The sequence below is a fragment of the Tachyglossus aculeatus genome, chromosome 7 (genome assembly GCF_015852505.1).
Source record: "Tachyglossus aculeatus isolate mTacAcu1 chromosome 7, mTacAcu1.pri, whole genome shotgun sequence".
Taxonomy (NCBI): domain Eukaryota; kingdom Metazoa; phylum Chordata; class Mammalia; order Monotremata; family Tachyglossidae; genus Tachyglossus; species Tachyglossus aculeatus.
In genome coordinates, this window is record NC_052072.1 from 31,305,241 (window position 1) to 31,327,421 (window position 22,181).

General features: G+C 40.7%; 1 protein-coding gene across 1 annotated transcript in view; it reads right to left on the reverse strand.

Annotated features, from left to right (window-relative positions):
- Nucleotides 1-4,673: 4,673 nt before the first annotated feature.
- The window catches only part of RSBN1 (round spermatid basic protein 1), a 53,007-nt gene continuing 35,499 nt past the window's right edge, over nucleotides 4,674-22,181 (reverse strand). The window contains 6 exon segments of the mRNA XM_038748777.1: nucleotides 4,674-8,784; nucleotides 9,051-9,500; nucleotides 12,421-12,529; nucleotides 13,282-13,449; nucleotides 14,659-14,801; nucleotides 15,634-15,771. Coding sequence (XP_038604705.1) covers nucleotides 8,779-8,784; nucleotides 9,051-9,500; nucleotides 12,421-12,529; nucleotides 13,282-13,449; nucleotides 14,659-14,801; nucleotides 15,634-15,771 — 1,014 coding nt within the window. The 3' untranslated portion in view covers nucleotides 4,674-8,778.

Consider the following 22,181-nt stretch of genomic DNA (forward strand, 5'->3'; position numbering starts at 1 on the left):
TGATATTTATTACTACTATTTATTTATTTATTCTACTTGTACATATCCATTCTATTTATTTTATTTTGTTAGTATGTTTGGTTTTGTTCTCTGTCTCCCCCTTTTAGACTGTGAGCCCACTGTTGGGTAGGGACTGTCTCTAGATGTTGCCAATTTGTACTTCCCAAGCGCTTAGTACAGTGCTCTGCACATAGTAAGCGCTCAATAAATACGATTGATGATGATGAAAGCTATGGGCCCGGAATGGTATTTATTACTACTAATAATAATAATGTTGGCATTTGTTAAGCGCTTACTATGTGCAAAGCACTGTTCTAAGCGCTGGGGTGGATACAAAGTGATCAGGTTGTCCCATGTGGGGTTCACAGTCTTAATCCCCATTTTACAGATGAGGGAACTGAGGCTCAGAGAAGTTAAGTGACTTGCCCAAGGTCACATAGCAGACGTGGTGGAGCTGGGATTCGAACCCATGACCTCTGACTCCAAAGCCCAGGCTCTTTCCACTGAGCCACACTGCTTCTCTGAGCGCTTACCCTGTGCAGGGCACTGTACAACAGAATGAGCAGAATTGGCCTGGAAAGTGGTTCTACGGGGCTGTTTCCTCAGGACAGCTGAGGCTCAATTAATACGATTGAAGGAATTTCAAAAATCAGAAACGCCTTAAAGTAATACCACACTCTGAAGGCAGCTTGCCGTTTGTGGAGCACTGGCACCTAATGGTGACCTCTCTCTGGCTCTGTCACCAGTTTGGAAGGGAAGGATCTTGCCCATCTCCACTCAAAAGCATGTTATATTGCTAGACAGTCTGCTTTGCAAATATACATTAGTGAGCAAGTTCAATTTTGTTGGGCTCAATTGTATTTATTGAGCACTGTGTGCAGAGCACTGTACTAAACACCTGGGAGAGCACACTACAACAGTTGGTTGATATGTTCGCTGCCCACTGTGAGCTTGCAGGCCAGAGGGGATGTAGGCAGGGGATGTGACTTCCCAAGTGCTTAGTACAGTGCTCTGCACATAGTAAGCGCTCAATAAATACGATTGAATGAATGAATGGCTACCAACTCATGACGATGATTATTCATTCATTCAATCGTATTTATTGAGCACTTACTGTGTGCAGAGCACTGTATAAAGCACTTGGGAAGTACAAGCCGGCAACATCTAGAGACGGTCCCTACCCAACGGCGGGCTCACCGTCTAAAAGGGGGAGACAGGCAACAAAACATATTAACAAAATAAATAGAATATGTACAAGTAAAATAAATAAAGAGTAATAAATATGTACACATATATACAGGTGCTGTGCGGAGGGGAAGGAGGTAAGACGGGGGATTCATTCATATTTATTGAGCGCTTACTGTGTGCAGAGCACTGTACTAAGCGCTTGGGAAGTACAAGTTGGCAACATATAGAGATGGTCCCTACCCAACAGCGGGCTCACAGTCTGGAAGGGGGAGACAGACAACAAAACAAAACATACTAACAAAATAAAAAAACCAGAATAAATGTACAAGTAAAATAGAGTAGTAAATATTTACAAACATATATGGTATTTGTTAAGCACTTACTATGTGCCAGGCACTGTACTAAGCGCGGGGGTAGACAAACAAATCGGGTTGGACACAGTCCCTGCCCCACATGGGGTTCACAGTCTCAATCCCCATTTTACAGTTGAGGTAACAAGCACAGAGAATTAGAGTGACTTGCCCAAGATCACACAGCAGACAAGTGGTGGAGTCAGAATTAGAACCCATGACCTTCTGATTTCCAGGCCCTTGCTCCATCCACTACACTATGCTGCTATACTGTACTCTTAGAGCATACAGTGCTCTGCACACAGTAAGTGCTCAATAAATACAACTGATTGATTGATAGGCGGTGGCATTGTCCTGAAACAAGTCAAATTCTTTATGCAGCTTTTCACAAGTGGAGGGTTTTTTAAAAAAAAAAAAAGTTAAAGGATTTTCAAAGTCTTTAGGCATCTTAACTTGGCATACCTACACGAGAGAAACACGAGAAAAGGCTGCCAATTCAAAAGTCAAGTCCCGTGATTTTTATGAACCCCAAGGCAAAATGTGGAAGAAGCAAACTGACCATTGTTTTCATAGTGAGACACACAACCGCGAAGGTCAACTGGAGTCCTTTAAAAGACGCTAAGTGATATCAACAGCAAGGACCTTCCCTTCGGTACAATGTTGAATTTTGAAATAAAAACAATTTCTACCACAATCCTATTAATTTGCAGCACTTAGAGGCCCAAGATTGTGAGAGGGAGCAACTGCCAAGTTTTAACAGCTGTGGCTCTACAGTGCCACATCCAAAAGTACTCAAACATCTCTAGTGCATCTAATCAGGTCAGACTATAATTGGCACATGCCCCTTCATTAAATACCAGGTCACCTGCTATGCAACTTTGCATTCCGATTTCACAAATTGCTTTTATCTACTGGGGAAAGACATCACTGGCTAGTTGTAACTTTGAATGAGCACGAGGTCTGATTTCCAACTTCTCTTTTGAGAACTGCTCATATGATAGTAAATAACATATTAGTGTTAAGCAATTCATTGTGGAGATGAATGGAAAGACCCAACCTCCACCTGCAACAATGCCAAATGGTTTTCTTTTCTCCATCAAAATTGTCTCAATCAAATTTAATTGGTTACTAGTGCAACATTCATACATTCCCAGAGAAATCTGCAAACTTTTCCCAGGAGAGGAGAAAGGACTTGAGAAGAGTATTTGTTTTCTCCAACTTTGGGTTACTAAAGATTTAGAGAAGCAGCGTGGCTCAGTGGAAAGAGCACAGGCTTTGGAGTCAGAGGTCCTGGGTTCAAATGCCAGCTCTGCCAATTATCAGCTGTGTGACTTTGGGCAAGTCACTTAACTTCTCTGTGCCTCAGTTCCCTCATCTGTAAAATGGGGATTAAGACTGAGCCCCCCCGCCCCCACCCCCCCCATGGGACAACCTGATCACCTTGTAACCACCCCAGCGCTTAGAACTGTGCTTTGCACGTGGTAAGTGCTTAATAAATGCCATCTTTATTAAAATAGAGTTCAGTTTGGGGAATGTAGGGACTCACCCCATGAGCCCTTTTAATTGGTTCCATGAAAACAGTGTGATGACAGACCACTATAGTTTCTCACAGGAAATAATGGAAAGTGCATGTATATATTCCCAAGATCCAAAAAACTGAATAAACAAAGGTGATAAGTTCATGATCAAATAGCAATGTAAATAGGTATCACTAATAAAAAGTTATGAATTATATCTGTGTACATAAACCATTTTCAAAATATTCTTTCACATGCTTGCTGCCAATATCTAGTGCTATTATCAAAGACAGCTGTTGAAGTGGACTTTAATCTCTATTATTCAAGTCAGTCAAAGCATTTTAAAGTTTGAGGGAAAAGGGGAAATGTGTTTGAGCCATGGTAACCTTTGCATGCTACAAAAAAAGAGGTATCTTAGAATGAGAGCAGAGTTGGAAATACTGGCATGAAAATTTGATAGTGCTATCATGAAAGAGCATTAAAAGTAAGTGTGTTCTGATAAGGTAATCTTTGTACTTGAGTGTGGTCATCATCTAGATTCTTTCATTCATTCATTTAATTGTATTTATTGAGAGCTTACTGTACTAAGCGCTTGGGAAGTACAAGTCAGCAACGTATAGAGACGGTCCCTACCCAACAATGAGTACTCTGTCTAGAAGGGGGAGACAGACAACCAAACAAAACATGTAGACAGCTGTCAAAATCATCAGAACCAAAAGAAGGTTTCACGGACCTTCCTCTTCTGCAGAAACTCAATCAATCAATCCATGGTATTTATTGAGCACTTACTGCGTGTGGATCACTGAATTAGGCACGTAATCTGATATAGGTTGACTGCTTGTTTCGCTTGGAGAGCAGGACAGGAAAACATTTCTCATGGAAAGGGCTTGATGAATAGAATGTTTCTCAAACTAAAGTGTACTGAAAAAGGCATGAGATGTGGTTACCAGAAATATGAACCCTAAACACGAAAACTGTCTCACACAATCCACAGTTGAGGGAAGCATCCAATTGGAGGACACTAAAAGTGAAATCAAACTACCTGCAGATCCTACCAGGAAACCTGGACAATCAATGGTATGTATCAAGCCACTTACTGTGTGCAGGGCACTGCACTAAGCACTTAGGAAAGTACAATATAAACATAGGTGGGAGACGCGTCCCTGCCCTCAACGTGCTTGCAGTCTAGAGGAGGAAAATAATGAAACAATCCAATTTGTGCAGGACCTCCTCTTCACTCTAAATTAGCCGTTACCTGTGAGCATTTAGGTACAACGCTGTTTTTCGGCCCCGACCCAGCAAACCTACTTCAAAACACTGTACACTTTGGGACAAATTATATAAGTTTTCAGAACACCACCTCCTAGCCACTCGGTGGGGAGATTTGAGCTCCCGAGTGACCCAGCGCTAGTAGAAGCCCTGGTACACAATTAGCACATGGGATCAATGTTAGCCCCTCTAACTCTTGATGCCAGCCAGTTTTCTGAAGTGATCAGTCCCCCACCCTTAGTATGAAAACGCTGGGATACAGTTGCTGCTGCTCATTTTGTGATGTAAATAACCAGACTTTAGTAAAGGACAAATCAGACTTTGTTTATTAAAAAAATACTTTACAGGAAAAAAAACTCTATGCATTCCATTGTACTATTTTACAAAGAAATAGCTTAACAGTTTAACACGCTTGGACAGTCAACTACAAAAAGAAATGCACTGTTAAAGGATTATTATACACATAGAGGCTTAAGATTTAGGCTTACACTATTAATTAAAAACCTCTTCAAAACACCTGTTAATGTCAATAAACATACTAAGGCCGCACAATGCAAACAGTCCTCCAGGCAAATTATACATTTCATCTATATGCAAAGACCTCTTAGATAAATTAAAGCCACAGGGGGGAAAAAAAAAAAGTCCTAGCTGCCGATAAAAATGGTGTTGAGTCACAGAAAACACTATTACATGGAGTTTAACATGTGATAGTAGTACATAAGTATTTTTTAGAGAATTGAAAAGTGCTATAATAAGAGAAGTGATACTCCTCAACTACATGCACAAGGGAGTCCTAAAAAAAAAAAATCTATGAACAATGTGGGAAGGCCATAATATTTATGGAAAGACACTTGCTCTTAAAAACATACATTTTAATTTGCAGTATGCGCTTTCAGGATAAGAAAAGGTCCCCTTTTCAGGTCCTGAAGAAAAATGTTTACCTCTACCCACTGAAGGACCAATATGGCTACATTCTGTATTATAAAAATAAAATTCTCACCATAAACTTGAATTTGAGACTAGTAGTGGTTCAAGCCAGGAAAGTTCTATTTATCCTGTGGCATTGACCAAACAGCATTACCAAAGACATGGATTAAGCTACCTATTAATGGGAATACACCTTTCAGTGGCAAATGTGGACAAAGAGTCTAATGCCAGAGAGTCATATACACGCACTAGCTGCTGATTTTCTTGGAGAGACAATACAAGTTGGAGAGTCACTTCATTCACTTATTGGATTCAATTTTACTCTGTTGGAATAGGCCAGTTTATATATTATAAATGCTTCACCTAAAGGGAAAGGCAGGTCAGAATGGTAGAAAGGGAACAAAAGCAAAGTTTTATTTTGGTTTGAATTAACTGAACTTAACGGAACTGCTTAACCGTCAAAAATTAGCTGGAATAAGATCTTTCCCCTAGAGTTTCAGTAGCAACAATTTTGCTTGCATGCTGCTTTCCCTACACATATGTGTCTTCTTCCTCACCTTAGTATTTTATCTCCAATTACTTTTAAAAGGAAAAAGGGTCATTCTCATGTTCAACTAAGATCTCAGACTAAAAATAAGCACTTAATAAGTTAAGGCATATGAATTAAATGCTCAGACAAGGATCCTTTGGATTTAGAAAACTTGGCATTTGAGCAATTTTACCAAATTCAAGACTCAGGCTGCTCTGATAACTAATAAACAGCTTCCCTTCAAGGTCTTCTATACATTAAGGACAGGACAATTACTTGATTTCTACTACTTTTTTTTTTTAGAAAGAATAGTAATAGTCACTGTAAGATTTACATTCCCCCCCTCTTCATTATCTTAATTTAAAAGTTATCCCCAAGTTTGATTTCACCTTTAGTGTCCTCAAACAGATTGCATTCTTCACTCAACTGTGGATTGTGTTCAAGAGGAAGTCCTCACACTTAGGATTCATATTTTTGGTACTCAGAAGAATCACATCCCGGTCATGCCTTTCTTAATAGACTGTAGTTAGTATGGTGAAGAACATTCATTTCATCAGGTCCTTTCCACAAGAAATGTTTTCCTGTCCTGCTCTACAAATAAAATAAGCAGCCACATTCAGCAAGTAATCTCTCAAAAATACTTTGACACACTGGGTTTATACAGAAGAGGAAGATCAAATTCAAAGTTCAAAATTGCTATGATTTCCTTACAAGTGAGGGAACCGTAGAACTGGTCTATGTCTCAATTCACAGAACCAAGTGATTCAGTGATTAGAAAAGTTGGATTTGTTTCACTTACCTAGGATACGGTTTTGAAAGCAGTATGAAACTCAAGCCCGCCTGCTTTATTATTCATCAGTCTGTTAAAAGCATGCTATTAAAATTCTAATACTCACATAGGACATTCAGAGTTTCCAGATACACGATACAAGCTAAATGTTTCCCTTTCCATTCTACCGTAATTCTAAGATACAATGAAATCTGTAACTACATGACCTAAGAAGTTTTACACTTTAAAATGTTTATACTGGAGGTGTGGGTAGAATGCTTTAAAGATGCACATACACACACACAAAAAAAAAACCCCAAACAAAAAAAAAACAACAAAAAACGGAGGTTTGCTTTTGATTCTAAGGTCTTTGCAGATTTGCTGGTTCCTGAGTGAATTATACACAGTGCTGGCTGTCAGGAGACAGTCTCCTTGTTTGTTAGCAATGACCAGCTAGGATGCCTGGTGGCATCGGCTGGATGGCAAGTGGGAGAAGGGGAAATGGGATCTTGGAAGACAAGAAAAAAGAGTGAAGAGTAACTGAAAATATTTGCTTACGTTGCTCATGATTATTGTAAATATCAAAACTGTGTTGAAACAGAATGTGGCCTGAGAAGAATTTTACTTTGCACAGCCTGGTAAAACTCTCTGAAATTCTTCCGGTCAAGAAACCCAAACATTTTATGTGACAAAAGCCGAGGAACTCAGGGCATGTCTAAAAACCAGCCTTGATAAATTAAGATGATATTTTTTTCTGTTAATCTTTGAATTGTTACCCAAGATTTAAAAACACCCCTGCATGAATCACATTACCTTTCATAAAAAAGCTTTCCACTCTAATACCTTATTTACACAGATTACTAAACATTTACTACCACTTCCAATTTGTAAATTAACGCTTTTAAATTGAAATGTTTCTGTAATTGTCTTCATCTTTTGTAACAATACATACATATACATACATATATATAAGGAATAATAATACAGATTCTAACTAATCACTGCAGTATTTTCTGATGGTTACTTTTCTATCAGTTCAAAACAGTGACCTTTATACTGTGCTAATATGCATATAACTACACGACAATATTGCACAAAGTAATATTTATAACAGATTTAAACTATTCAGAAACGTTGAGAAAATTCATAATTGATATTTCAGAAGATGCAGCTAAGTTTCTTAGTGACAATGACGCAGCATCTTTTTCTGCCTACGCTAGCATAAATATTCCAAATCTCACTCCAGCGGGTAAAAGAAACAAACCCTTAATTAAACCATAACCACACAAATATCTGTCTGGTCACAGAAATGGGCAAAACCCTTCCTTCTAATGGAGAGCCTATTAGTGAACTGATTTAAAAAAAAAAGAAGTGTACACCATGTTGACATTTTGCAATATTAAAAAATAAGACTATACTAGCTATATTAGCTGTGCCTGTTAAAAAAAAAAAAAGTTCCAGGCACCGCAGCATTTGGGTTGTCGAAAGCTCTACAGTGAAAAATCTAGTACCACTATTCCTCACTGTGGAATAGTAACACCAAAAGGGTTGAAAATGAGCCAAGTAGTGACAGAATGAGCCACTGAAAGAAATATGTACCAAAAGCATGTCTAAACTGCCAAAGCATCTGAAATCAGGTGACGGACCCAGAAAAATTTCACTACAGTCTAGGGCTCAGTAAGAATACCAGTAGCTTCCCTAAATCCAATACTACTGATGAGTTTCTTATGCCCAGTCTCCTTACCAAATGTGTGAATGCTAGGTCATTATCCAACCATGCCAGTAACTTTCCAACGTGAACCTTGTGTCCCAAATTTATGAAGCATGGAAATATTTGGGGACTCCCGTTTTATAGGTTTTGTTCTTGAAATACTCACGGGGCTTTCAAGAATAGACACAGAAGACATTTGTGATCAATAAAAGTGCTGTGCTTTCCCTCATTAAAACAGAACTGGAACCACTAAATTATCCACAGAAGGTACTTTTTGTGGTGGGGGGAACCGGATGCCTTATTTGCTAGCTTTTTGAATACCAGGATTTATATCAGCAATTGACACCATCTTTACCATAAATATTGAATTTGCATGTAAAAATTCAGACATTACTTGAAAAAGTCATTGTAAAAGTAGCCAATATGGCCCACAGGACAAAGTAAAAGAAAGGGAAGCGAGTAATTTACCAAATAAGGATCTGTACCTCCAAGGTGTTCCCATTTTGAAGATTGAATCCTCACGCCTTAAAAACAGAAAGTAGCAGCAGACCCACTATTATATACTGTACTAACGGGATAAGATACAATTCTAAACTTTGCATAATCTGTGTAAAAAAGATATGCCTGACATTTTTGGAATGTCACTTCTATTTATAGAATTATAGGCAAGATTTTCTCCAATAAAACTTAACTTAAGCCAGTTATAAAACTATAACTTCACATCAAAATTTAAAAAAGTTAAAAAAGGTATCTGAATATGTACACGTCACACAGGAGAACTCGAATGTACCTGCGGATAGCGTAGTTGATCGGATTCCGGACAAGGTTCCAGCTTTAAGGCTGGAAGGGGCTGAGCCACCTGATCTGGTGGCACAACGAATCCTGATGTAGGCAAAAAGGATGAAGCAGCAGTTGTCATAAGCTGCATTTTTGCACTGGTTTCTTCAGACTCAGTTTTTACACTCACACACTGGGGGACGGCTTCTGACTCTGTCTTTCCAGACATCTCGGAGTCCACATTAGAACCGCTTTCAGCATCTTGAGTGCCTTCCCCCACAGGATGATACTGCTTAAGTCTTATGTGCCAAGCTAAGCTGCATACCGCTGACACGGTTTTGAACTGATGGATGACATTTCTAGGGATGAAGTAGATATCATTGTCGCACAACTGGATTCTAGCGTAACGAATGCCTTCCCGCCTCATTTGGTTTAATTTGGCCTCATCCACCCACTGAACACACTAAGGGGGGGAAAAACAAAAAAGAAAAAGGTTGGATGAAGTACACACGAGGTGCAATCCTAGTTTAATTGTTTCAAAACAAAATATAAATGAGTACAAGCTAAAAAAACAGCCCCAGGAACTAGGGCAGTCTCAAAATATTTTGAGTTTTTTGTTGTGGGGTCTGTTTTTTTTTTTTTAAGAAGCGTAAGCAACAGTTTCAAAACAAAACGAATATAAGATTAAATAGAAGAATCAGCTTTGCACATTTGCTGAGCTAATGAGAAGCTTGGCTTCATTCCATGAACATTGACATATTGTGTTTAGAACAGTATAACAGAAGCAAAACAGAAAGAAGAGGATAAGAAGAAGAGCAGTTGGTTGTCTACTTGACATCTCTCCTTATGGTCAGGGAAATACTACCTAGTATAGTATAGTTTTACTGGTTAATACATTATGGATCTCTGAGCCACAAATTTAACCAAACCTCTCTTGAACCTATTGATTTTTCTGTTGGCAAGACTTTCTGTGGTGACAAATTCCTTATTTGTATTTCCACTATGTATTTTGGTTAGAACAATGGGGACTTGTCCAAAGAAGTGAGCCTGTTTTTGGTACACTATGTCATGGTGGTAGAAGAAACGGTTTATACATATTCAGGAGAGTACTATGGTACAAGTTTCCCTTAATGAGAACATCCAGGAGAAGGCCACCTAAGTGTTGCAGAACTGGGTGTGTTATGTGAAGTGTTTCTTTTTGTTTGTCTTGACCTACCAACGTTAAGCTTCAGGGGGTCAGTCAATCGTTTTTATTGAGTGCTTACCATATGCAGAGCACTGTACTAAGCGCTGGTGAAAGTGAAACAGAACACTGTAACAGACACATTCCCTGCCAACACTGAGCTTACAGTCTAGAGCAGGAGACGGTCCAGTAAGGTGAAACTGCTGGCTAGAAGGAAGTATGGGGTGTTACTCATGCTTTAAAGAAAAAAAAAAGGATATTCTGCCTTACGTTAGATCTCGTTTATTGATATTTCAGTCCCGCCCATAGCCATTTAAGAAGGACTAGCTCAACAGAGATGAAGAGCAGTTCCGGGAGGCAAGTGGAAATGTAAACAGGAAGTTACATGTGTGTTTCTCAATGCTGTTTGTGGAATATGGGGACTAATAATTCTGCTTTAAACCCCACCCTCATCCTCCAGGCTCCTGGTGGGCAGATAACAAGATTTTAGACTGTGAGCCCACTGTCGGGTAGGGACTGTCTCTATATGTTGCCAACTTGTACTTCCCAAGCGCTTAGTACAGTGCTCTGCACACAGTAAGCGCTCAATAAATACGATTGATGATGATGATGATAACAAGTCTACCAACTCTGTTGTATTGTACTCTCCCAAGTTCTTAGTACAATGTTCTGCACACAAACGCTCAATAAGCACTGACTGATTGATTACAGAATAAAAATGATATTTAAGCACCTATTATGTGTCAAGCACCGTTCTACAGGTAGGGGTAGAAACAAGTTAATCAGGTCAGACAAAGTCCTTGTCCCCCATGGGGCTCAAAGTCTAAGCAGAAGGGAGAAAAGGTATTGAATCCCCGATTTACAGATGCAGAAACAGGCAGAGAAGTTACTTAACTTACTCAAAGTCACACAGTAGACAAGTGGCAGGGCTGGGATTGCTCTTTCAACTATGGCCACACTGCTCCTCTTTCAGTCTTTGTCAGTCAAGACTGTGGTCTTTTTCAGCCTAGCCTCATACACAAATTACTCTGTTCTCCTCGCCATTTTGGTTACCTGTCTCTATTCTATTCATAGCTCTCCCAGGCCTTTCCTAAAATGTGGTATCAGAACTGCAGAATTTAGAGAAAAGTTCTAGAAGACAACAGAATCCCTTGAGGCACTTCCTTTTAATTATATTTTTAATATGGGTGCTTTGGAAATTTGGAGGTTATCATGGTTGCAAATGCTAGCTGCAGCTAAGTTTTTATTCCCCCAAATATTTTTTTAAAAAAACCAGAGTAGTAAATTTAGACACTTCCCTGGCTTCACTTCATACAATGCTTCCTGCATACCTAATCTCCCTCCCCCTTAGAATATGAGCCCTGTATGGGACATTCATTCAATCGTATTTATTGAGCGCTTACCGTGTGCAAAGCACTGTACTAAGCGCTTGGTACAAAGGGACATGGATCTGATCCGATCCGATTATCCTTTATCTACCCCAGTGCTCTGCACACAGTTAAATGCTTAATACCACAGTTATTCAGCACTTAGTATTTTCATCCTATCCTCAACATTTATGTACAATTTATATTCATGTTCAATTGTTTATTCAGTTACTTCATGCTGGTGTAGTTTTTTTTTGACGGCATTTGTTAAGGGCTTATTATGTGCAGCATGCTGGTGTATTTTTTTTTTGATGGCGTTTGTTAAGGGCTTATGTGCAGCGCACTGTTCTAAGTGCTGGGGGTGGTGGTTCACGTGAGGCTCACAGTCTTAATCCCCATTTTACAGATGAGGTAACTGAGGCTCAGAGAAGTAGCCCAAGGTCACACAGCAGACATGTGGTGGAGTGGGGATTCGAACCCATGACCTCTGACTCCAAAGCCTGTGCTCTTTCCACTGAACCATGCCCTGCTATATCATGTTTTTCTCCCTGTCTCCACTACTTGCAAATAAATTATCAGTCTCCCCCATTAGACTGTAGGCAACAGGGAACGTGACTCACTTTTGCTGTCCCCTTCCAAACCCTTAGTACACAGGGTTATGAACTAAGTAAATACTAAAGATTAACTGAATTCAGAAATATAACACTCCCTTGAAAATTCCCAGATTATATCCCTCCACATGATAACTGCAAATTTATGACAGGCACATGTTTGTGTTCATAGTTTCCATAATCACCATTCTCAAATTCCAACTGCAAGGCAGCTTCCATTACCTGTGACACTGGAGGTTCATGGAGGTCTAACTGAAGTCTCTGCACAACATCAGTAAAGTCCTCGGCATGAAAACAAATCACATCTTTGGTTATCCGTGGCTGGTCACTCCTAAAATGAGGACATAAACTTAATGTGAGAAAGAGCAAACACGGAATTTCTATCAATTCATTTAACTTTTCTTTTCATTGGCTTCAGGCCCTGGCAACCATGGAAGCCAGACCCTACAACGGCCCTAGGTCCACTTGTTTCCTCAAATTTTGGCAAGTGATTTGAGGTAGCAAAATAGCCCATGATTATTTATTTATTCTAAAAAGGAACAGGTCTTTCCTCTAGTTTGTGTAAAAATGAAGCACACCTAATTCTAGAGTAAGTCTATCGCCGATCTTCAAAACTTGATCAGCTATAGGGTAAAACTGCCCTTACGAATAATCATGAAAAATCTAAGATATTCCCTTTACATAAAATTTCAAATTCTGCAAACATCTAGTAGTCATCCATTCAATGTAGTATGAAAAGTCAAAAAAAAAAAAGACATCAAAGCCTAGTGAAGAATATCTGTGGAAGGAATACATTTCTAGAACACATGGTTTCAACTCCCATTTTGAAGAGATTGTGGTCAGGGAATTATGAATCATTCTTCCAAACACTATGAGTATCTGGATTGCACGGAAGCCTTTGGTCAAGATTTATAAACGTTTAACAAGAGTTCTCTTTAACACAGCTCCATTAAGAACATAACCAACCCCTGCGCTATAGAACTAAGTACTGAGACGACAATGAAAAACTCGGGCAAATAGTTTTGCCTTACTTTCTCCATTTGGTTTGCTATTGATGTCCTTTACTTGAATACAATACCTTACCATTCACCAAATTGAACAGCTTTCAAAACTCCTACAGCAGCTGTGCTCTGCCAGTCAAACCCTTGTCCCACATGATCAGCATGGGCTCTTGTCCTATCTTCAAAGAGAATCTCACGGGGCTCACTGGTCCGAGGTAGGTACTGGAGATTCTTTATTTCATTCATTGATCTAAAAGAACATATTAAAAAATGCATACCCAGTCAGACCAATGGTCCACGTAGCCTAGTTTCCTGTAGCAATGAAGGAACCTTGGAAGGTAAGAGTCTTCTGCAATGCCCACACTGATGAAAGATTTAAGAGAATCTTTAACCCTTGATGTTTATTATGTATCAGGGCAAAGGACTGCCTATATTCAAATAGCCAAGAACGCAGTTCAGGAGAGCTACCACCCACTCTAGTTACTAGTCACGGTCATCTACCTCCCCACCCTGCGTTAGTTTCTGAACTATTCTGACCCCTTTCTCACATTTTTTCTCCTTCTCCATCCCTACATTGATCCTTGTGGATTTCAGTATCGATGTGACATTTCCAGTGTCCCTTCCACTGCCCGCTTCCTATCACTCCTCAACTCCACTTGACCTCCTGCTCCATACCACCTCACCCACTCACTAACAGACACATGCTCCATCTCATCTCTAGTCACTGTACAACCTCTACCCTCTCCAACTCTGAAATTCTTCTATCCAACCACAACTTCCTCAGCTGCCTTCTCTCCCACAATCCCACTACTTGTGAATTGATCTTGTTCTCCCACGGAGACCTCCGATCTTTTGACCCCTTCAATTCTCTAAAATCATCATGCCCCGTTGGTCTCCATACCCAAAATTATCTTTTCTTGACACACAAATCAATGTCCTCAACACCACCCTTGCCACTGAACTCACTGCCCACTCTGCCTCTCTGCTGATCTCATACCACTAACCTGCAACCCTGAATCTTGCCCAAGCATTTACTGTACACCTACACACTCAATAAGTGGTCATTAATGACCACTTATTAGTGAAACTAATGACATTAGTGACACTGAATTAAGTTGGGGTGGGGAAGTGAAGAACACAGGTAGTTTATCTTTTGGGTTATCCTCTAAAGAATCAAAATACCATCAACATAATTGCCCAAGCATTTATTGTACACCTACACACTCAATAAGTGGTCATTAATGACCACTTATTAGTGAAACTAATGACATTAGTGACACTGAATTAAGTTGGGGTGGGGGAGTGAAGAACACATGTAGTTTATCTTTTGGGTTATCCTCTAAAGAATCAAAATACCATCAACATAATTACCACCCCAATTTAGTAGCAATAACAGAACAAGCAAGAAGCAAAACAACAAAGTGCCTTTTCAAAGGTGAAAGGAGGAAGACGTGTTTACCGACGCCGCTTGAAGGGTGACTTTGGCATATCTGCTGTAGGAATCATCTGTTCTCCTGGCCTCACCCACATTATGGGACCATCATCACTCTGGGATCTACACTGGAGTCGGAGGCTGGAGAGTGTACCCCAGGGCAAAGTCATCTAGAAGTCAGATAGATCATGCCAAAAAAAATAAAAAGAAGAATCAAACCTAAATGACTTACCACTTTCACAAGTGCAAGATGCTATGACGTTTTTGATGAACCCAAATGAAAGAAATTCTACGTTTTACAGCAAAAAGCAAGCAGGTGAAGAAGACAATTACTACTACTCAACTGGGGTCCAAAGGGTGGAAACACAAAATGAGCAAGGCCACTTTCTCATGGCAGTACTTTGGAAGGCCTCATATTAGTGAAGAACCTGCAGGGATTGTCAAGAGCTCAGAACATCATTTGTCCATGCTGAAATTCCTACTACTTTTCATCAACTTTCAAGAGATCTGTTTTTGCCCCAGCAGTGGGAAAAGGAAGGACATAGAAAACAGTTTAGCTACCATCTCTGTGGCACAATCACCCAGGATTGACTGTTGATTTCGAAATGATGGTTAAAGCTCACACAGTCTCTTCCTCTTTCTCCCTCCCCATCTTAAATGGTTTGCTTCTCGCCTCAAAGTTCACTGCAGCACTCCCCTGGCACCACACACTTATGTATTTATCCATAATGTATTTATATTAATGACTGTATCCCCCTCTAGGCTGTTAGCTCGTTGTGGGCAGGGAAAGTGCCTACCAACTCTGCTATATTATCCTCTCCCAAGCGCTTAGTAGAGTGCTCTGCACACAGAAAGTGCTCAATAAATACTCTGGTTGATTGACCAGGGTAGGATTAATTTAATAAGCAAAGTTGGTTACTATGAAGCTCTTTTCTCCAGAAAAGTTCTTACTTTTAAAAATAGCACTACAGCTTTAAGATGCAAAATTAATATAACACTCACTTTTAAAAATGGTGACTCCTCTAACATATCAAGGAATTCTGGAAAATAATCACCGACTTCTTCATCTACTGCTCCCACAAGACTTATCTGCCTCATCGGGCCCGCTCGATAAGTTCCACAACAGTACGTCCTGTTGACCTGAGATTAAGCAGAGGTAGGGGGAGAGGAAAAAAAAAAAAAGCTTAAATGCATAATGCCGTCATGAGAAGGAAGGGCAGGAGCAGGGATGTTATTCCCAAATGTGCTATTTCAGTTGGTTCTTATACACTTTAAACAAGTTGTTTGACAACACGTTAAGTCAGTAACAATAACTCTTTCCATCTGTCAAGCCATACCTGTCAAATACATCTAGAAGAAATGTTCGGTCAATCAAGGTGAGAAATGCCCACAAAATTATCCACGCTTTTTCCTTCTTTTAGGCAAGTTAGTAACCAATGTAATAGACTGTGCTCCGTCATGCTTTTTCTGAAATGGAAATGTGTTCGCTGCTGCTCTGGCTCCTCGTGCACTTTCCCCCAATGGGGAGGGAGGGGAAATTAGGACCCCCAGCCTCAGGGAGCTGAGCCCACAGTCAACTGTACACCCTGAAGTGATCAGCCTAAGGGTCCCAATCAGGCAATGTAGGGAAGGGGAGAGGAGCAGGTTGCAGAGGAGGGGTGTGTGTGTTTGGGGGGTGTGGTGTGGTGTGTGTGTGGGGGGCGAGGGGGAAGGGTCTGAGCAGGAAGGCTGGTATGGGAGGAGGTGAAAATGAGCAGACCTAGGAATGGCAGGGTCCCAGTTAGAAAGGGTATCTTTGTGAATAATAATAATAATAATGATGGTATTTATTAAGCGCTTACTACGTACAAAGCACTGTTCTAAGCGCTGAACAGGGAGCTGCAAGAGGAATGCAGTGGCCCAAGATGCATATGGTTCAAGGGTCTTTCTGGAAGAATCCTCTAGGTTCGGGCACACTTCCCTAAGGTGTCACCCAGTGTACCACGCAAAGCATACTGCAATGACACACTGAATGGATTGGGGGGAAATGAGCAGTAAGTTTCTCCCCACCTGAGGGAGGCCAAATGTCTGAAGTTAGCCCTGGCTCTCCCCATAATTCTTCTAATGCCTTTGTCATCTCTTGGGTACTAAACTAAGTAGGTATCCCATCAGCAAAATCATGTTAAAACTGACCTGCATATCAAGGAAGCTGAGGAACCACAAGGAACAAGGAGTAGCACTTGGCTTCACAAACGTGTTACGTCCTCACTTATGTGGTGCCTCTTCTCAGAGTCTGAAGCAGCAGAAGCTGTTCAGGATGGATTCAGGCCTACTTGATAGCACAACATGTTTGCATCAACTCTGGAAGTGCCATACTGAGACATGGATCAACTTACAATCTGCAGTAAGCAGGAGGGGAAGAACTCATGCCATTCATCTATAGATGCCATCTTCCAGGAGTACGAGACAGATCAAGCTATAGAATGAACTCTGGAAATCGAGGTGAGATAAGGTCTAGCCTATGGCCTGATTTAGGAGCTGTGCCCTTTTAGAGAAACCTAGCGCTGGTACTACAAAGGAAGGGAATTCTTCCTTTGATGCCGGCTCCTTTACCACTAAACTCGCTCAGTGCAGGAACTACTGCAACCTACAAATCCCTAAAAAAGCACGCTCAGCGTGCACAACCCACCAAACTGCAAAATGACAAGGAGCTGCCCTATTCCCAACAAAGCCTATATGCATCAAGAAAACAAGATTCTTGTACTTCCTAGAGAAAAGTGTGGTAGTACTGGGTAATACTGACTGGTGAGGGAAATACCACCCACCCCCGGCTCCCCTGCAGCCTGCTCCTCTCCCCTTCCCTTCATTGCCTGATTGGGACCCTTAGGCTGATCACTTCAAAGTGGACAGTTGACTCTGGGCTTGGCTCCCTGAAGCTGGGGGTCCTATTTATTAATATTAATAAATGACCTCTTACAGGAAAAGACAAAATAGAAATCAAAGAGATGAATGCTATTGTTACTTTAGAGATTAAAAAGAAAATTGAAGGCTAGTACTTTTATGAGTCTTAATTACTAAAAGAAAGAATGACAAGCAGGCTCAATAAATGTTAACCCGATGAAGACAAGAAGCCCAATGTTAGGTGTTCGTTGCCTGTTTGTGCAGCCTCTGGCTTTTCCTAGGGGAGGGGGAGGAGGTGGGAGACACAAAATGTCCCCTCATTGGGACTGGTTACTCCCAATGATTCCAGAATCCCAGCAAACTCAGGGGGTTGGGAGCACTGATTTCAAATGCCTTTAAAGTTGGATTTCTGGGGACTTTTCTGTCGAAAAAGAGTTTTGTGGAGGAAAATCCGTAAAAAGTAATACAAAAAAGCAAGCACATGGAAAGCTTCCCCTGGGAACAAACTAGTCCACGGACAATTTCTCAGCGAATAATTCCCTTTATGTGACACTTTTTTTCAAAACTTCGCTTGCCACCACTAATTACACTTATTTCCCTCACCAGCTTGATTCCCACCCACCTTTTCAACAACTGTATTTGTGGAGTCTTAGAAAGCATACTTTCATTTTAGAAAATTAGAAAGCAGTGGGTTTGATGGACATAAGAAATTAAAAATTGGACAGCACCTTGATTCAGTCAGAAATAGAATGTGAGACAACAGGCTACCTAGAAAGGACACTACAAATTTCCACCTCAACACTCTTCCCTAGTCACACATACATTCTCTAGTCACCTAAAAGAGATGTGGGGCTTGGGAGTCAGAGGATCTGGGTTCTAATCCTGGTTCTGCCAATTGCCTGCTGTGTAACCTTGGGCAAATCACTTAACTGTTCTGTGCTTTAATTTCCTCATCTATAAAATGGGAATTAAATCCTACTTCCTCCTACTTAGACTGTGAGCCCTATGTGGGACAGGTACTGCGTCAGACCCTATTATCTTGTATCTGTCCAGCGATTACTACAGTTCTTGGCACACAGTAACCACTTTAAAAAAAAATGGCATCCATTCAGCATTTTAATATCCTCAGACGTGGAGGGAGTTTTACCCTCTTCCAAACCCCCTCACTCTTCCCTTTCCTGTGATCTGCTTAAACCTCGTTGAATAGTTACAGTTTGTATTTACTTTTACTTTGAATTTTCACTCGGCTGATTTAGAAATAAGATCTCAAGCCACACAACAACACTTTAGAAGTTACACAGGTCTTTATGAGCAGTATGGCAAGCTGAGGCATGTTTAAGGTAGTCCATCAGGTCTCTTCTTCCTACCTTACCTCACTTATCTCCTACTACAACCCAATCCACACACTTTGCTCCTCTAATACCAACCTACTCTCTACTGCTCGATCTCTTCTATCCCAAAGCCAACCCCTGATCCGCATCCCCCCCTAAGGCCTGGAATTCCTTCCCCCTTCATATCTAGCAGGTCACCAGCCTCCCCATCTTCAAAACCTTCTTGAAAGTCACATCTCCAAGGGGACTTCCCTAAGCCCTCATTTCCCCATCTATCCTCCCCTCTGCATCACCTATGTATAAATTAAGCACTGTACCCCTTTGATACCCCAGCCCCACAGCATTTATTTACATATGCTTATACTTTATTTCTCCTATCTGTAATTTGTTTTAATGTCTGTCTCTCCCGTAGGCTGCACGTTCCGTGTGGGAAGGGTTCATGTCTACCAACTCTACTGCACTGAACTTTCTCAAGCACTCAGTACAGTGCTCGGCACACAGTAAATGCTTAATACCATTGGTTCAGATTTCAAAGGATCTATTTGATCCTTTCTCCATCACCAGCATGAAGCAAGCCAGGGTGGTTAGATTAAACAGAACTGAACCTAGGAATAACACATTACCATGCTGGAGGTCACAATAAAGAATCCGGAAGCTGGAGACAGAATATGCTCCTGATCCCTGAGCCGACTAAGCCCCCATTTCCCCTACACCCTCTTGCTTCTGCGTTGCCATTTCGCTTGGATTTGTACCCTTTATTCACCCCAGCCTTAGCCCCCACCGCACTTACGTCTATATCTGGACTTTATTTTAATTCCTGTCTCCCCGTCTAGACTGTAAGCTCCTTCTGAGCAGGGAGCATGTCTACCAAATCAGTTACAGTGTACTCTCCCAAGCACTTAGGTACAGTGCTCTGCACACAGTAAGAACTCAAATACGACTGACTGATCCACTGGGAAACTTCTAGCTCAGTCTTTGAAACTGCCATTCAGAAGCTGCTGTACGTTGAGGACTGGGTTATAGAAGCAATCACACCAGAAACTCCAATAGCAACACAAGACTCAATGTTGTCGCCAAATTCTGCTCCTAGGCAGGGGACTATCCAACAATACATGGATACTAAAGAAAAAAAAGAAAACAAAAATCAAAGAAGCCAGCATGTGGTATTTGTTAAACGCTTACTGTGTGTCAGGCACTGTACTAAGCCCTGGGACGGATACAAGCAAATTGGGCTGGACACAGTCCCTGTCCCACGTGGGGCTCAGTCCAATCCCCATTTTACAGATGAGGTAATTGAGACAGTGAGAAGTGATGTGACTCGCCCAAGGCCAAAAGGCAGACAAGTGACAGAGACAGGATTAGAACCCATGACCTTCTGACGCCCAGGTCTGTACTCTATCCACTGGCCGTGTCAGAGTGGCAAGGGGGTAGCAAGCTACATTATCAAGTTGAAAAACCTATAGAGCTGTGGTTGTGCTAATCTTTATGACTGTGAGACCTGGATCTACTACAGAAGAAATATGAAACTTTTTGAGCAAATTCACATCAAAGCCAGGAGGGCACAAAAAATTATTAAAATACATCAGGAAGTACTCTCAATGTGGCTTATCATGGACTGTTGGAGACCACAGCAGCAGACCACATTGGTGGGTAGCAGTCAAAAGAAGGATTGTTATCCTTTAGCAAAGGCATCACAAAAATAAGGATACCAAGAGACAAGCTCTAAAAGCAATCCTTTCAGACTGCATAAACAGATTAGATCTTACTGTAAGAAATATCTTTGAAAATGAAGTATAGTAGTTAATATTGTGTGTGTACAGATACAGAATATACGTGCTGTCAGAAATGTGGCAAGTTTTCAGAGGATTAAAAAAATCAAGCTTATATTACCCTTTGTAAGAGATCAGATTAAGATTTGTTTTCTTTTCTTTTTAAAAGCAATTCATTGTTTGTACAAGGTAATGGTGAGTCATGGCCATATAGTGATACTGGTCAAATGGTTTCCCTAAGGTCAAAGTCACATAAAAGCTGAAGACCAGCTCTGACCAGACTGAGCCCCCTCCTTCCTCTTCCCCTCCTCCCCTTCCCCATCCCCCCACCTTACCTCCTTCCCCTCCCCACAGCACCTGTATATATGTTTGTACATATTTATTACTCTATTTATTTTACTTGTACATATTTATCCTATTTATTTCATTTGGTTTATATGTTTTGTTGTCTGTCTCCCCCTTCTAGACTGTGAGCCCGCTGTTGGGTAGGGACCGTCTCTATATGTTGCCAACTTGTACTTCCCAAGCGCTTAGTACAGTGCTCTGCACACAGTAAGCACTCAATACATACAACTGAATGAATGAATGATGCTTTCCATTCAATTTCTAAGCAGCCAACATTACCAAATGAGACTGCCCGACAGGATTGCAAGGCATGAAATAGGAAGTTAATGAAGTTGAAAGTTTTCCTCATACAACTACTCTCTCAAGTGAAAATTATATACACATCATAAAAACAGCACCAAGACAAGTCTTTGCATGAAATTTCTGAAGTAAAACAATTGGAATCTTGGCCCAGCATAGTTATATATATTTTTTTTGCTTGAAGCTTAAAGGATTAAAAGATGGGTGCAACATTCAGGCGAAATTCAAGCACAGTGGAAAATCTAAAAGGCAAACTGGCTTGAGAACTTAATGAAGAGCTTTAAACTGTTTAAATATGAGCATTTACCACTAAGATATAAAAAACAGGGCCACTGTCTCAAATCCATTTCCTTATTTTAATCCTAAGAAACTGAACGTACGTTAAATATTCAATTAAACAGGTCACAAATAGGCAGTCATTTAATAACAAGTACAGTTCTCCTTATAAAGTGAAGTTGCAAATTCTTAGGTCGGTGATGAGATATTTCTATTTATTAGGCAGTACCTGCGGGTCTTAAGCCCAGTGCAGAAATTCTTCACTACAGACTAATTCAGATGAATTTATTTCTTACTGAAAGTAACGCTGGACAAAAATTGTTAGATGAAGTTTTCCTGGAAATTAGTGGCAAGTGCGCGAGTCTTGGAGACAGAGGACCTGGGTTCCAGGTCCGGCTCTGCCACTTGCCTGCTCATTGTGGGCAAGTCAGAAAACTTCTGCGCTTGCTTCTTCGTCTCTAAAATGGGAATTCAGTACTAATTCTCCCTTCTGTGTAGACTGTGATCCTCAAGTAGGAGTGGGACCGGGCCAACCTGATTATCCTTTACCTACCCTAGCACTTATATAGTGCTTGGCACACAGTTAAGTGCTTAACACGTATCACCATTATTATTACTGCTATTATGTCTTCTAGCAAAGCTGATGAAG